At 37.6% G+C, this 17,479-nt stretch overlaps 1 protein-coding gene and 1 long non-coding RNA gene across 2 annotated transcripts in view; one reads left to right on the top strand and one right to left on the bottom strand.

Moving 5' to 3' along the window:
- Window positions 1–17,479, top strand: part of LOC123665861 (bromodomain-containing protein 8) — an 89,925-nt gene that overhangs the window by 10,012 nt on the left and 62,434 nt on the right. Inside the window, exons 3-9 of the mRNA XM_045600095.1 lie at window positions 1,541–1,760; window positions 1,811–1,885; window positions 1,936–2,010; window positions 2,436–2,510; window positions 2,881–2,982; window positions 3,593–3,715; window positions 4,219–4,372. Coding sequence (XP_045456051.1) covers window positions 1,541–1,760; window positions 1,811–1,885; window positions 1,936–2,010; window positions 2,436–2,510; window positions 2,881–2,982; window positions 3,593–3,715; window positions 4,219–4,372 — 824 coding nt within the window. The remainder of the gene's footprint in view (window positions 1–1,540; window positions 1,761–1,810; window positions 1,886–1,935; window positions 2,011–2,435; window positions 2,511–2,880; window positions 2,983–3,592; window positions 3,716–4,218; window positions 4,373–17,479) is intronic.
- LOC123666285 lies at window positions 15,779–16,167 on the bottom strand. Its single transcript, XR_006745202.1, has 2 exons — window positions 16,077–16,167; window positions 15,779–15,849 (listed from the first exon to the last, which is right to left on the bottom strand). It is a non-coding gene; the product is annotated as an uncharacterized LOC123666285 (long non-coding RNA).

The following is a 17,479-nucleotide window of genomic DNA, read 5'->3' on the forward strand; positions in this document are numbered from 1 at the left end:
CAGTTGATCTGAAGGGGTAAACTCCAGTCGTGCATCGGAGCTGTGTGAAAACATGAACAGTACATATTTTTAATAAAAAAGACATAAACCGTAATTCAATATAAATCCGCTTCAACTAAAAAACCCGCCGTAATAAGCGATGTCAGCGCTTCGCGCGAATCGACGACGGGCCTTTTATGAAATTTCTGCCTACAATCGTTAACAAAATGTTAGAAATAACAGTAGAACATTACATAATTCTACAATTTTATAATGTGGCGTTATATGGAATACGAACAAAGTATTACTATTTTTTCATCGATCTACGTTGTATTACTACTCTTCGATGTAATTGAAGTCGGTTTTTTTTTCGTTTGCGAGCAAACACAATTATTAAGATCAGATAAGCATTGCTCTTGTGAAGTCAAAGAGGTCTGCATATCGTACTTGTCTGGATTCTAGGTCACTCTTGAATCGCTGAAAACAAGACAGCGTATTCATGCAATCAAAACCGGCGTCCTTAATCAGTTCAAAAACACCTATCAAGACCTCTGTTTCCTAGCCAAAATCCACATGGGCAAGTCCTGGAACTTATTTTGGACTTTATTAAAATCAAGAGTAAATTTTACTCAACCTACATAGACATGCTAACCACTGGACTTGGACATACCTGTACACCTGTTCACCTGGCCAAAATCCGAGTTCGTGATTGCTCTTTGTGTGAACGTGGCCTTGACAAAGGCACGGTATCCAACATCCTTTTTTCCTATTTTTAACCACATTCCAAAAATGGAGGAAAAAAGAGTTTTTCAGTGCCAACCAGAAATTCCTGAGATTAGTGCATTAAAACAAACAGACAAGCAAACCAACTTTTCAGCTTTATAATTAACCGACTTCCAAAAAAGGAGGAGGTTCTCAATTCGACTGTATTTTTTTTTTTTTTTTTTTTTTTTTTTATGTATGTTACATCAGAACTTTTGCCCGTGTGGACCGATTTCGACAAATTTTGTTTTAATCGAAAGGTGGTGTGTGCCAATTGGTCCCATTTAAATTTATTTGAGATCTAACAACTACTTTTCGAGTTATATCTAATAATGTGTTTTTACTTGACGCTTTTTTCGTCGACCTGCGTTGTATTATACCGCATAACTTTCTACTGGATATACCGATTTTGATAATTCTTTTTTTGTTGGAAAGGGGATATTCCTAGTTTGGTACCGTGATAAGAAAACTAGGATCTGATGATGGGATCCCAGAGGAATCGAGGGAAACTCTCGAAAATCCGTAATAACTTTTTACTGGGTGTACCGATTTTGATAATTTTTAATTTAATCGAAAGCTGATGTTTATCATGTGGTCACATATAATTTTTATCGAGATCTGATTACTACTTTTTGAGTAATCTTTAATAACGCGTAGTTGCTTGACTATTTTTTCGTCGATCTACGTTGTATTACTTGTCGATTTAATTGAAGTCGGTTTTTTTTTCGTTTGCGAGCAAACACAATTATATTAGTAGGTATAGATAAGTAAAAGTCTCGTCATCATTCCATCACCACAGAATGAAATAGCTGAGGCGCGGGCCTCGACGACATCAGAGGAGCGCCTCCAGGAGCTGTGGGCTGGCATCGAAGCGGAGAAGCGAGCGAGGGAGCGAGAGAGCGCGCGCCGGGCCGCCTGGCTGAGGGAGCGGGACGAGAGGAGGGCGCGCGCGGAGAGGGGCTGGCGACCGCCGCACTCGCCGCACTCGCCGCACGCGGGCCCCGCCGCGCCCACCACACGTGAGTGACACTTGCACCGCACACCGACACATAGGGCGGGGCGGGGGGAGGGCGCGCGGAGAGGGGCTGGCGACCGCCGCACTCGCCGCACTCGCCCCACGCGGGCCCCGCCGCGCCCACCACAGGTGAGTGACACTCGCACCGCACACCGACACATAGGGCGGGGCGAGGGGAGGGCGCGCGGAGAGGGGCTGGCGACCGCCGCACTCGCCGCACTCGCCCCACGCGGGCCCCGCCGCGCCCACCACAGGTGAGTGACACTCGCACCGCACACCGACACATAGGGCGGGGCGAGGGGAGGGCGCGCGGAGAGGGGCTGGCGACCGCCGCACTCGCCGCACTCGCCCCACGCGGGCCCCGCCGCGCCCACCACACGTGAGTGACACTTGCACCGCACACCGACACATAGGGCGGGGCGAGGGGAGGGCGCGCGGAGAGGGGCTGGCGACCGCCGCACTCGCCGCACTCGCCCCACGCGGGCCCCGCCGCGCCCACCACACGTGAGTGACACTTGCACCGCACACCGACACATAGGGCGGGGCCAGGGGAGGGCGCGCGGAGAGGGGCTGGCGACCGCCGCACTCGCCGCACTCGCCCCACGCGGGCCCCGCCGCGCCCACCACACGTGAGTGACACTTGCACCGCACACCGACACATAGGGCGGGGCCAGGGGAGGGCGCGCGGAGAGGGGCTGGCGACCGCCGCACTCGCCGCACTCGCCCCACGCGGGCCCCGCCGCGCCCACCACACGTGAGTGACACTTGCACCGCACACCGACACATAGGGCGGGGCGAGGGGAGGGCGCGCGGAGAGGGGCTGGCGAAGCGGGCATAAGACTCTAAATCTTATAATTACGCTAAAATAGTGAAGCCCGCATGCCTCCCCCTTCCCATAGGAGTGACACACTACAAGTACGTAGACACACAATTTGTAGCCACGCCGTCACAGAGCTATACTTTTCTATCATAAAATTGAAGGAGTAATTTTTTAATGAGCTTTAAGGTTATTATAATTTATTAGGAACTCAAAAAGGCCAACCTAGGTTTTGACCTAAAGAGATATCTTGACGTAAAAATGTTTGTATGATAAATATAATTTAAATATTTATGTATTTTTACAGCCACATCAGCGCCGCCATCATCGCCGTTGCTGACGTCACTGCTAAAGTCATCACCGGTGGTCACCACTCCCCAACACATACCACACCCGGCTACTCTTGTTGGTAATTGAAGTCTAATAATGTATTAACTTTTGAACTGATAAAGTTGTTGAATGTCCCTTTGGTGGACAAAGAAGTTTTCATATAGAATTTGAATTTTAACTGAGGTAGGGCACAGTGGGAAATCTCCTGGTTTAATATGGAGCAGCCCGACTGGAAAAGTACTTCGACCTTACAGAAGATCACAGTTAAATAATACTGCTCTCAAGCAGGTTTGTGTTTTTGCTGGTGAGTAAGGTGACCAGAGGGGGGAATTGGAGATGGGGAACGCGTTTGCAATGCTTCTGTTGTTGCAGATGTCTATAAGCTACGGTAATCGTTTATCATCAGGTGCGCCGTACACTTGTTTGCCGACTTACATACGCATATAAAAAAGTGGTGTTGAATCCACTACGCTACTTGACTGCGGTTTGACTATATTACCTACTACGAGAAACAAAAGATCGACAAGGACAGAAGACATCGAAACCGGAAAAAAAAACTTGTATAAATATCAATATCCATCCTGAATGGGTATTGAAATTACAAATGCCGATGTTTAGACGCCTACAGTACAGTAAAGCATATTTGTACTGTATTGCATTGTCATTTTCTATGTTTCTGTGGTTTACAGACGCCGTGTCCCCATCAGCGGGTGCGCCGACTCTGTCCCTGCTGTTGGAGGCGGCGGACAGCAAGCACGCAGCCATCGAGCACATCAAGAGCCAGCTGGTGCAGATCGAGCACCAGCTTAAAGGTGACACACACACGCATGCACACACGTACCCACATACATGCACGCGCGCACGCACATACACACATGTACACAACACACATGCACATACATGCACACGCTCACCCTCACACACATGTACGCCCACACACTTGCACACTGACACATGTACACACATAAACGCACACGCGTACCTATACACATTCACGCACACACAGACACACATTCATACACGCACGCACACGTACTCGCATGCACGCAGAAGCACACAAATCTTTACGCACGCCCGCAAGTACAAAGGCACACACGAACATCTGTTCTTAAGGTAGACACAACTTAGTACCTGTGCTTTATTAACAGACGACTGATATGAATAGTTATGTATTTATAATTGTATATAAACAAGTAGTATGAATAAACTTTATATATATTTAACAGAAGAATATTGCAAATTTTGTTAGCAGACACATTTTATAGCAAATTTCGATATTTACAAAAGATAACTTTTTGCCCAATATTATTTTTAGCTAGCAACCAGACTCCGGTGGTGCCACCGGTGGTACCACCAGCGCCCGCGGTCGACATCGATGACATCGAGATCAAGGCGGAGGATGTCTACGCGTTCCGGGATATAGACATACACATACCACCCGTCGGTACCTTGCATAAGGGAAGCGTTAGGTATGTATGTATGTGTATATACGGAATAGAAGGAAGAGGTTTAGTTTTTTTAGTTTTGAGGGCAAATCCTGCATATATCCTGCTTGAAATCTGGAGCAGTCTGACTTGAGAACTACTTCGACCTTATAGGAAATCACAGAAAAATAACTGCCCTCAGAGCGTTGTGTTCCTGTGAGTAAGGTAGAGAGTTCATGTGGGGGGGGGTTCATGGTAGGGTTAGCAACGCGCTTGCGATGATTCTGGTGTTGCAGGCGTCTATAGGCTACGGTAATCGCTTACCATCAGGTGGACGGTACGCTTGTTTACCACCTTTATAGTATGAAAAAAAGTTTCATTTAAAATTTATGATTGAAAACGGGGATAGTGAGGGTGGAGAACAGATGTATTTTTATTTTATTTTATAGTAACAAATTTTCTTACAATCTATCTTACAAGCAAGACTTACGATCTAAATTTACGAGAGGCAGCACAGGTATTTGTTTTTAACTATAACTAACAAATGGTGATTTTTCTACAATATGATACAAATTTTTATATATAAAAACTAATATATTACAGTTGTTACATAAACTACGTTCCTTAATCTATAATATAAAAATAAGTCGCCGAATGTGTTGCTAAGCGCAAAACTCGAGAACGGTTGGACCGATTTCGCTAATTCTTTTTTTAAAATATTCCTTGAAGTACGAGGATGGTTCTTACGGAGAGAAAAATTCTAAAAAAAAATAAATAATAAAATGAAAGAATCGACTGTTAGGCGATACGAAGTTCGCCGGGTCAGCTAGTTAATAATAATATTTTATATGTTACATTAAATATATTACAATATTTATTTAACATATTTTACTTATGTCCTATTTCTATTATATACTATTTTACAAATTTTTATACAGAATTTTAGGAACAAGTCTCTGTCGTTTCTACTTATCAGTTCGAATAAGGAGTTTTGCTCTATTTTCGCATCCATCTCGAACTCCATCATTGGGATTATCACTTAGTAAAGTTATTGGTCGAGAATTCAAACAGGCTTCGACTTGTGCTAGTACTGTGGCTATCTCCTCATAAGCAAGGGCAGTATCTCCAATTACTTTCCTAAGATGAGTCTTCGTGCTACGCACGCCAGCCTTCCAAAGCCCGCGAAAATTAGTATTTATTTTTATTTATTTATTTATTTATTTATTTATGCATTAACAAAAACTTAGAACTAACATTACAGAAACCCAATGCGTTAGTTAAGTTGATCACAACAAATAACATTAAATTTAACAAACAATTTAAGCAATTCAATAAAAACAAAATAATCAAAAAATATAAAATAATCAATGAATAATCAATAAATATAAAATAATCAATGAATAATCAATAAATATAAAATAATCAATAAATAATCACACTTAAAAAATTCATAAAATTCATAAAAAACAAACATAATAATAATACAAATTAGTACATTTATATTAATAAAATTAAAATCAATGTCAATATGTAACATTAAATTTATTAATTAATTAAAACAATTCAATAAAATCAATAAAAAGATAATAATAATATAATTTTACGTCTAATTAATCATTAATTAAATTAATATTAGGTGCATGGGTATGGTATAAAGTGCCACGTAGTACGCTCTAGCGCTAACAAGTCTGCCATGTCACCAGGAATGATAGACTTGGCAGTATTGGACATATCTCTTAGCTGTTTATCTGCACCTACGAAATTAGTACCGTTATCATTGTAAATATCGTGGCAATGCCCTCGTCTCGACCTAAACTGTCGGAATGCCGCAATGAATGCCTCAGCGGTCATGTCGATGACGGCTTCCAGATGTATGACAGGCGTTACCATGCAGATAAATAGGCATATATATCCTTTGTAAGATTGACTTCCTCTACCCTTCTCTACCTGGTGAGAAACCTATGTTGATGGGACCTGCATAGTCCACATCAGCTGATTTAAAAAGTCGGTCAGCCTTTGCTCTAAACGTCAGGTAACTGTCCCATTAGATGCGTGGTATTCTTCTTAGAATACCTAATGCAAGTAATATACTCGCGGTTAATTTTTCTTTGTATGGTCTTTTGCCCGTAAGATCCAGTATTTTGATCTCAAATAATTAAGCATAACTAGAGGACCCACCATGCATTGTCCTAAGATGTGCTTCTTTGATTACTAATTTACTAAGATGACTTGTCGCAGGTAAAATGATCGGATGCTGTGTATCGTAGGCTATTTGAGATCATTGAAGACGTCCGCCAACTCTTAGTATTCCATTGTTGTATAGAAAGGGACAAAGGTTGCGTATCTTACTCTTTTTCAACACGTAACCATGAGATTTTAACTGCTTTATATCATCGCTAAATTAAATAGACTGGACTTGTTTAATACAGTTATTTAGAAAGAAATAAAGAAAGAAAAAACGTTTATTTGATCACACACCAGAGAGAAGAACAATAGTTTAAAATGACTATACAAAGCAACATACACATACTACTCTTACACACTTCAAACCATCGCGTGCCTCAGGAATGCGCCAAATTGGTTCGGTTCGGCATTGGTCAGAGTTTAAAGGTTCTGTTAACTCCTTTGGGGTAATAAATTAAAAAAAAATTCACGTTTATCTTTAGGTAATTTTAAATTAATAACTCGTCTGCAATATGAAATTACTCTTAACATTTTTGATAAACTAGAAAATTATGTCCAAATAAATTCTTCTTCGGTATTGTGTATAACATTTCAAGACCTAACACGTTCTTCTTCTTGTGTATCTTCGATGTTAGGAACACTGATGCTCATATTTAGGTCCTACAACCATACCGTCCATTCCACCATAGTGAATGATTTAACGATTCTGAACCTTGTAAGCCCCGTGACGCACAGTCGGCTGGGTTGATATCTGTAGATACATGCCCCATCGCTCGAAATCTACAGTGCTTAATATGTCTGATAACCGGTTGCTTATAAAAGTGCTCCACCTACTGGGTCTTCGTTTTTAAATGGTATCAGTACATCATCATCAGTTCAGCCTATCGCAGTCCACTGCTGGACATAGGCCTCCACAAGTTCGCGCCAAAAATGGCGTGAACTCCTTATTTTTGCCCATAGTCACCACCATGTGATAATACATAGATAATACACTAATATATGGGTATAGATAAGCCACTCTAACAAATCAGTGGGAGTCAAATGTAACAAAGTATTCTGTGCTGCCTAAGAGATGGCGTTAACAAAAGTTACTATAGCTACACTAGAGGGCGCTTACGATTTTGTTGGTACTTTACCTACCAAAATACTATTTATAGGTATAACAAAAAAACTACAAGATTAAATAGTTGTTGCTTTATTTTTTTTAGTCTTTTCAAATAATAACTCCTAGCCTGTGCTTTTACCACATCACTTTCGTCAAAAGTGACAATTTTTCCTTTTATTAATTGGTTTACACCTTTACACCAACTATGAACGACAATATTAATTGCAGTTTTAATAATACACTTTTTTTTAACTGAGGTAGGGCACAGCAGGAATTTCCTGCTCAAAATATGGAGCAGCCCGACTGGGATAGTACCTCGACCTTACAGAAGACCACGGCTAAATAATACTGTTTTCAAGCAGTATTGTGTTCCTGTTGGTGAGTAAGGTGACCAGAGATCCTGGGGGGATTGGGGATTGGGTCGGCAACGCGCTTGCGATGCTTCTGGTGTTGCAGGCGTCTATAAGCTACGGTAATTGCTTACCATCAGGTGAGCCGTACGCTTGTTTGCCGACCTAGTGACATAAAAAAAAAAAAAACACTTAACCACCCGAGACTTATGTGTATCGCAAGATATCATATTAAAATCTACATCGATATTTAAAAAGTAAATAATTTTCTCTTCCAATTGTTTCTCGTTTTGAGAGTCTCTTAAGCATAATATTAATACATTATAAATTTTTCTAGTTAATGCAATAAAATCATTGTTTGCGTATATTAACTAGCTGACCCGGCAAACGTTGTCTTGCCGCTAAACGCTATTTAAAAATAGGGGTTGATGGTAGAGGGTTGAAAATTTAGGGTTGTATGTATTTTTTAATGTTGTATCATAAAAAAATAGAAATTAAAAATTTTGTCTAAAAAATAAAAAAAAAAAATTTAGGGGTGGACTACCCCTAACATTTAGGGGGATGAAAAATAGATGTTGGCCGATTCTCATAGATACCGGATAAGCACAAAAAATTTCATCAAAATCGGTCAAGCCGTTTCGGAGGAGTATGGCAACGAAAACTGTGACACGAGAATTTTATATATTAGATAATTTTTTCGTGTAATCACGATAATACGTATATGTAGCAGGGTCTCTTTCGGGATTAATGAATATATTTCTGAAAATATTACAATATTTAAATATCTTTTGGCATTTATTAATTATATACCCTGCTACATGCTACATTCATTATAAAGAACATTATGCTCATCGCCGCCAACTGTAATTGGAAGAGATAAATTATCTATAAAGCTATCGATATGAAAATTACTGTTTTTCTCTTGCATAGCACTGTCTTTAGCATCATTTAAAAGGTGACATAATGACTGCAAGCATTTATTATCGTCTTCTTCACAGTTCGCGTTAACTGAATGAGGTGAGACTAAGTTATTGACTAATAGTGTTTTATATGCGTTTACAAATTGAGCACAGGTAGGATTTGTATTTCGGACACCGTTACTTCTAATACCTCTAAAGAAATTTTCTAAGGGGTCTTGATTATATTGTCTAGTTATTATATTAAATATTTGGTGTTCCTTTTTTAACAATTCCCACATTTCAAAAAACGTCTCAATGTTGGAAATCCAGTTTATAATCATCATTACAGCCTATACAGTCCACTGCTGGACATAGGCCTCCACAAGTTTACGCCAAAAATAACGTGAACTCATGTGTTTTGCCCATGGTCACCACACTGGGCAGGCGGGTTGGTGACCGCAGTACTGGCTTTGTCGCACCGAAGACGCTGCTGCCCGTCTTCGGCCTGTGTATTTCAAAGCCAGCAGTTGGATGGTTATCCCGCCATCGGTCGGCTTCTTAAGTTCCAAGGTGGTTGTGGAACCTTGTTATCCCTTAGTCGCCTCTTACGACACCCACGGGAAGAGAGGGGGTGGCTAAATTCTTTAGTGCCGTACCCACACAGCACAGCCAGTTTATAATAGAAATTTGATGGATTCTATGCCATCCCTTTTTTAAATAACACTTTTAAATTGAATACTTTTTAGTAAAGGGATAACTTCCAACCAAAAATTTTTGTGAGGGGAATTGTTTTTAAGACACCCTGCTAGTTCTTTGAGGTACCTGAATAAGAGTGTCCATTAAAAGAATCAAATAATTTGTCAAATGTCAATAAGAAAAATGAGGTATCTTCACACTCGGAGGGTAATATATTGTGCCCTGGAAAGAAAAAAATAATATTAGTTAAATAATATTAATAATCATAATAATAAATGCAATGAATATTGTAAACGTCTAATTTGTTTGGACATTTGAATTTTTAACTACTTATGTATAACACCATTGAAATATATATATAATAAAATTGGCGATAAACACAAAGATATTCGCAAGGCAAAATATTAAAATTACTCTGTATCAAAATACAAGAGACTAAATTGGAATGGGTAAATATATTGAAGTCAGCCATGCAACATTAGCTATTACTAATCTGAGTCTTTTGAGTAGTGGCATACATAACCTGTGTTGTATTAAAATTACACAGATGGAATTCTAAGTATGTAACGTTATACGTACATTATTTGTGCTGCTAAATTAAAATATGCTTAAATTTAATATTTTAAATACGTGAAATGATTTTTCTTAAAAAAAAAAAAAACATTAGTTTATTATAATTAAATGAAATGAAAATCTACAGTAATTTATGATACACTATTTTATCATAAATTATTTTTTTCTATAAAAAAAATAATATAAATTCATCAACCGGCATTTATATATTCGCGCGGGCAACAAGTGTCACGGTTCCCCTGGTCTATTAAGGATGTAAATAAAACCAGGGTACCATGAACTAAAAAAATTTTTATTATATTAATTAACCCTGTGAGGTAGAATAAAAATGTATGTATATGGGCGGGGTCGAGCACTCAATTCACACAAGCTCCAAATGCAGTTCGGCTCAGGTACTCTCCTGGTTCGCCGTGCAGGTGATATTCCCGGGAGTCGCGTGGCAGGATTCCGCTATCGACCGGGGGCGGCAGGAACGGGTAGTTCAAGACCCGGCGGAGTGCACTCTCGTCGTTGGGGTTAGGTGGAAACGTCGAAATTGGTGACCCAAACGTCGTACCCTGGAACGCGCCATCAAAATATAAAAATAAGTGTTCCAGCACTATTTGCAAACATCCACGGCACTGCGTTATAAAAGAAAGCACCTAATTTGTAGCAGTAGTGCCGTGGAATCATAAAGCCAGAAGCGGAGATAATTATTTTTTCAAGTAGGTTAACTTAAATTGAAATATACAATTATAATAAAAAATATTAAAAATGAGGGTAGACTTGAAAAATGATGAAATCTAAGAACATAATTTGAATGAGATTTATGCTACTAAATACAAATATTATATTTTACATTAGACATGATTTACTTGCATTACAACTACATAAATTGCCTGCGTTATAAAAATACCACTTACCCAGTTTGGGGGCGATAAACACTGACACTATAATATTTGTTGAATCGAGACAACGCTAAGCAAGGATCACACAATTTTATAAAGTACGGTTACGATGCTTAAATATATATTAGCCACCGTATAGAGACCGTAATAAAAGGTGTGATGTGCGTTAACTATTTCTTGAGACAAAATTCCAAAAATGAATGACGCGGCGGCGACCAGTACTGCCGTTTTTATAAGCCGAGACAAAAGATTCATTTGAATTTTTGAAAAAGATAAAATGTTGCCCGCGCGAATATATAAATGCCGGTTGATGAATTTATATTTTTTTTTTGTAGAAAAAAATAATTTATGATAAAATAGTGTATCATAAATTACTGTAGATTTTCATTTCATTTAATTATAATAAACTAATGTTTTTTTTTAAAGAAAAATCATTTCACGTATTTAAAATATTAAATTTAAGCATATTTTAATTTAGCAGCACAAATAATGTACGTATAACGTTACAAGTAACAGTTTTAAATAACCATTGCTTAAAAATTACTTATTTACTACTTACTTGCCGAAAAACCTATTGCTGATGATACTCTCTGGCTGAATACTTGAGCAGCATACTTTACTTTCATTTTTGGTATTTTGTTTTCAATCACATGGTAATCTGTCAATTTATCGACCAGTCTTATTTCATCTCCGCCAACATCAACATTGTATAGCATGACAATATGTGCCCAATTTGCCACTTTTTGGACACCATTTTTTTATATAATAGGCATCCTTTTTTAATAAATTATTTCGTACCCCTTTTAAAAGGTGTGGAGTATCAAAAAGAGGAAATTTTTTTTTACCATCAATCTCAAAGGCAAAAGAATTATAATCAATTCCTTTCCTTAAATATTCTCCCCTTGTATCGTCTCTGAGGCTTTTTATTACACTAACATTTGTTTTGTGACTGGTCACATATTGTAGCAATTATTTTTAGACCCGTTTTATGAATTTCTCTGATTATAAGCTTTATTAGATATTTCAGATCATTTTCTTTGTGCAACTTTGGCAAAATGTGAAGCATATTGGCTTTAAACTTTGCTTTAATACCTTTTAGCATAAACACTAACGCATGATCTGCGATTTTCGAAGTTTTTTTATAGCCAGTCTTCAAACCCAATGATATGACCTTTATTAAAATACAACCCTGGTTCTATTGCCACCTCATCAAAGATCAGGGTGCACAATCTTTTTTCTTTAGGTAATCTACAGATAGTCTTCTTTAAGTGTTTGAAAATGTCATCATTTATTGGTATTTGGTTAATAGTTTTTGTAAGCGCCTCTTTGAAGGCAGCACAAACAATTTTTCTAAAAAACTATATGCTTTTGTGCTCTGTTTAAATATGGAGAGTGTCATTACCTTTTCATCGGTAGTAGTTCCTTTTTAACCGACTTCCAAAAAAGGAGGAGGTTCTCAATTCGACTGTATTTTTTTTTTTTTTTATGTATGTTACATCAGAACTTTTGACCAGGTAGACCGATTTCGACAAATTTTGTTTTAATCGAAAGGTGGTGTGTGCCGATTGGTCCCATTTAAATTTATTTGAGATCTAACAACTACTTTTCGAATAATATCTAATAATGCGTTTTTACTTGACGCTTTTTTCGTCGACCTACGTTGTATTATACCGCATAACTCTACTGGGTGTACCGATTTTGATAATTCTTTTATTGTTGGGTAAGGGGATATCCCTAGTTTGGTATCATGATAAGGACACCAGGATCTGATGATGGGATCCCAGAGAAATCAAGGGAAACTCTTGAAAATCCGCAATAACTTTTTACTGGGTGCATCGATTTTGATAATTTTTACTTTAATCGAAAGCTGATGTTTATCATGTGGTCACATATAAATTTTATCGAGATCTGATAACTACTTTTTGATTAATCTTTGATAACGCGTATTTACTTGACATTATTTTCGTCACCTTGCGTTGTATTATACCTCATAACTTTTTACTGGGTGCACCGATTTTGACGTTTCTTATATAAATTAAAAGCTACTATTCGTCACGTGGTCCCATTCAAATTTAATTGAGATTTGATTCGTAATTTGTGAGTTATATCTAATATTGCGTATTTACTTGACGGTTTTTTCGTCACCCTACGTTGTATTATACGTTATATCTTTTTACTGGGTACACTGATTTTGATCTTTTTTGTATAAATCAAAAGCTAATACTTGTCATGTCGTCCGTTTTTAATATGATTGAGATATAATGAGCAATTTTTGAGTAATCTTTGATGACACGTATTTACATGACGATGTTAAGACGGCTGTGGTCATGTTCAATACTTTGCCACAACGCCATCTATCAAAATTTAATGAAATTACTTCGTTCACTATCGATCAAATTACAATATTCCACTAGAGTAGAGAGTAGCAGTTTATTCGTTATAAATATATTTGAGCTTTTAATTTTTGAGTTTTCGCTAATACTGGGTATTTACTTGGCTATTTTACGTCGACCAACGTTATATTAATCTCATTACTATTTTACTGGGTGGACCGATATCGATGATTCTTTTTTTAATCGATAGGTGGTGCTCATGTGGTCCCATTTAAATATAATTGAGATTTGACTCGAACTTTTTGAGCTATATCTGATATGGCGTATTTACTTGACTGTTTTTGGAGTTTTCTCCTTAAGAATCGATTTTCATTTAAGGCCCCGGAATGAAAAAATTGAACAGTAAAATCTACTGAACGAATGACCTTGTTAGAGATGGCGTTCAGACGTTTTCTAATAACGCAATTAGGTTCCGATAGATGGCGTTATTGCATTCATTTATTTACAATTTGATATAGTAATAATATATTTCTTAGACTAGTAAGCCTTTTTGTGCCTATTTAGACAGTTGATCTGAAGGGGTAAACTCCAGTCGTGCATCGGAGCTGTGTGAAAACATGAACATTACATATTTTTGATAAAAAAGACATAAACCGTAATTCAATATAAATCCGCTTCAACTAAAAAACCCGCCGTATTATGCGATGTCAGCGCTTCGCGCGAATCGACGACGGGCCTTTTATGAAATTTCTGCCTACAATCGCTAACAAAATGTTAGAAATAACAGTAGAACATTATATAATTCTACAATTTTATAATGTCGCGTTATATGGAATACGAACAAAGTATTACTATTTTTTCGTCGATCTACGTTGTATTACTCTGCGATGTAATTGAAGTCGGTTTTTTTTTCGTTTGCGAGCAAACACAATTATTTGTTATCGGTATATCTTCTTCCTCGTGGTTTATTTTTATGTTTAAATTGTAATTTTGTAAAAATCTCCATTGATTTCGGCAACTTATCGATTGTATTTAAAAATATTTTTGAATTTGAAAGATTCTTGACGCATTCAATTTTTTTTTCTGTGCATTACACTTCGAACTTCGGCTTTTTAGCCTACTTTCGAGTTTATAAACTTTTCTCCTAAGTTTTTTGGTATTTATAGCACTAACAGTTTTAGCTGAAAAAAAAAAAAAAACGATTCAAGTAATTATAGGCCATAGTAAAGTCCGTGTAGTGATGGAATGAATACAATATGTCACCATACCATACCATCCTGAGGGTGTCGTACAAGGCTACTAAGGTATATTTTTATCTGTGTCTCATTGATTTATAAAATAACCGAAGATACACACTCAGCGTCTCAAAACTGACCGCAAAAAAAGCGCAAAATTTTAAATCGTGCACTCATTTCAGTCAAATAGTATCGAGTCGCCTGTGTCAATGCATGCGTCAAACACGACACGCTTTTGTACACTCCTTTGTAAATACAACTTTAATTTATGCATATAAAGTTGAATTTGCCAAAAAATATGTCTATATATCATTAATTTTTCCAACTTCTTATGATTATTTGAAGACTTCAACTGAGGTAGGGCACAGCAGGAATTTCCTGCTCAAAATATGGAGCAGCCCGACTGGGGTAGTACCTCGACCTTACAGAAGATCACAGCAAAATAATACTGTTTTCAAGCAGTATTGTGTTCCTGTTGGTGAGTAAGGTGACCAGAGCTCCTGGGGGGATTGGGGATTAGGTCGGTAACGCACTTGCGATGCTTCTAGTATTGCAGGCGTCTATAAGCTACGGTAATCGCTTACCATCAAGTGAGCCTTACGCTTGTTTACCGACCTAGTGACATAAAAAAAAGACAGTTTTGAGTGTAACTTTTTTTAGAGACTGTGCATCTTAGGTTTTTTATAAATCAATGCTGCATCTTCTAGTTTGAAAAGCTCCTATACTGTTCTTATGATGAAACTACAACTTGAAAAATAATATTCCTAATAAAAATATAACAGTTTTTCTTACCTGCATCCATAGTATGTTGAGATGTTGATGAAATTTCTAAATTGTCTGGTACATGCAAAGTTACATCCATATCTTGTGATAAAGAAGGCAATGCTTCTTTAATAAAATTTTTTAGCAGGTCACTCTGTGGTAGTGGTTGAGTAATTTCTTGTGTAGCTAAAATTTAAATAGCAATAATGAGTGTGTAGCCGAGGTTTACACAAGAGCTAATTACAGCACTGAGACATATAACGGCATTGTGCCTTTGTTTTAGGTCCATGAGGATGTGATTATCTTTAATTAGTCATATGCATCTCACCATTTTTACAACCAGAAAAGTTGCTTAGAAAATAAAATAAAAATAAGCAACATAATATATGTATAATAAACATAACTACTAACCGGACGTACCTGGTGAATCAATAATTGAAGATTCTGTTAATAATGAGTCATCTACAAGTAATGGTTGGTTAAACGCCTGGTGTGCAACTGAAATACCAAATAATATAATTTAAATCAAATTAATACGAAAACATAATATGAATATTTAAGTAACAGAAACTAAAGTAATTCTATGTAACTTATATCCTTCTCAGCATCATCCTTGCTCTAACATAACTGATACAACACATTGAATCTGTTACTAGTACAGGATATTTTTTAGGGATTTGTATGTCTGTCGAGTCTTTTTAATATAAAAATAAGTTTCCACTTACCTGTGATTAAAGTTGGAAACGCGTTTCGTGTTAATTTCCCACTAGGCGTGTGATAACACCTCTCACAATGTTTGTTCATAATCTTAAACTATTGTAAATATAGAGTGGATCTCTTTCTTGCATTTCTGGGTCCAATCACTCGTCCATAATTTGAGTCTTTCTTCATTTTGGACAGGATTTGGGAACCGATGCAAAACGTCTGAAATTACCCATAATTATATATGGAATTTTCAAACAAATGAAAACATCCTCTGAAAGAACGTGAATAAGATTATTGTTTAGACGTTCTGGTTACTGGTTGTATAAATAAATAAATTGCTTACCGTCAGCATCACATCCAAAATAACACTTCCAACGCTTGTTAGACGCCATTCTGTGGTGCAAATAATTTTGTAGTTTCAAAGTCCCGTAAGAAAAAGCCAGGTCACACAAATTTAGAAGATCCAAATCCAGTAAAGGGAGGCCAAGGTCAATTAGAGTAAATCAAACAAGTCCAGAAAACACGCCGAAGTCACGAAAAATAAAATTAAACAATAAATACAAACAGTATCAACACACAAACTTTCTAAAAGCTGTGAAAATCATAGATAATGTGAAAACTAACAAACAGTTGGAGGGACCTACGACGCCATAGACAATCTCAAAAGTGGTGCTACTTAAATAATAAACCGGCTTTTTCTTAAAAATTACTGCCAAAATATTTAAAAGTTCCTATTAAAAATGTTTATCGATTTATAATAGTTAAAATGATAAAACCTTGTAGTTATCACCATATACAGCGCCATCTACAGCATAAAGTGTACAAAAATCGTGCTGAAAGCTGTAGCTGTTTAATAGATGGCACTATAGTCAATGAAAATTACGGTACTTGTTACTTTCATACCCCTAGTCAGGCGGGTTGGTGACAGCAGGGCTGGATTTGTCGCGCCGAAGACGCTGCTACCCGTCTTCGGCCTGTGTATTTCAAAGACAGCAGTCGGATGGTTATCCCGCCATCGGTCGGCTTTTTAAGTGCCAAGGTGGTCGTGGAACTGTGTTATCCCTTAGTCGCCTCTTACGACACCCACGGGAAGAGAGGGTGTGGCTATATTCTTTAATGCCGTAACCACACAGCATTTTAAATGGTAACCTTACCACAAATCTTCCTCCTTCGTCTCTCACAGCTGTGGCATCATAAAATTCTTCACATTTTTCTTCTTCTTTTGAGAATTGTTTTTGTATGTTGTTTGGTTCCCTCTTCTCTATTTCCCAAAATTGTTTCAGTAGATCATCGTCTTTTACCTGTGTATGTAAACATGTGATTTGTTTCCTTGCTGACATAGTTTCTTGTGTCATCCTGCCAGACACCACCCACCCTAGGATTGTATTTTGTGTCACTAATTTTCCCTCAGAGTGTTTGATAC

The sequence above is a fragment of the Melitaea cinxia genome, chromosome 25 (genome assembly GCF_905220565.1).
Source record: "Melitaea cinxia chromosome 25, ilMelCinx1.1, whole genome shotgun sequence".
NCBI classification, from domain to species: Eukaryota; Metazoa; Arthropoda; class Insecta; order Lepidoptera; family Nymphalidae; genus Melitaea; species Melitaea cinxia.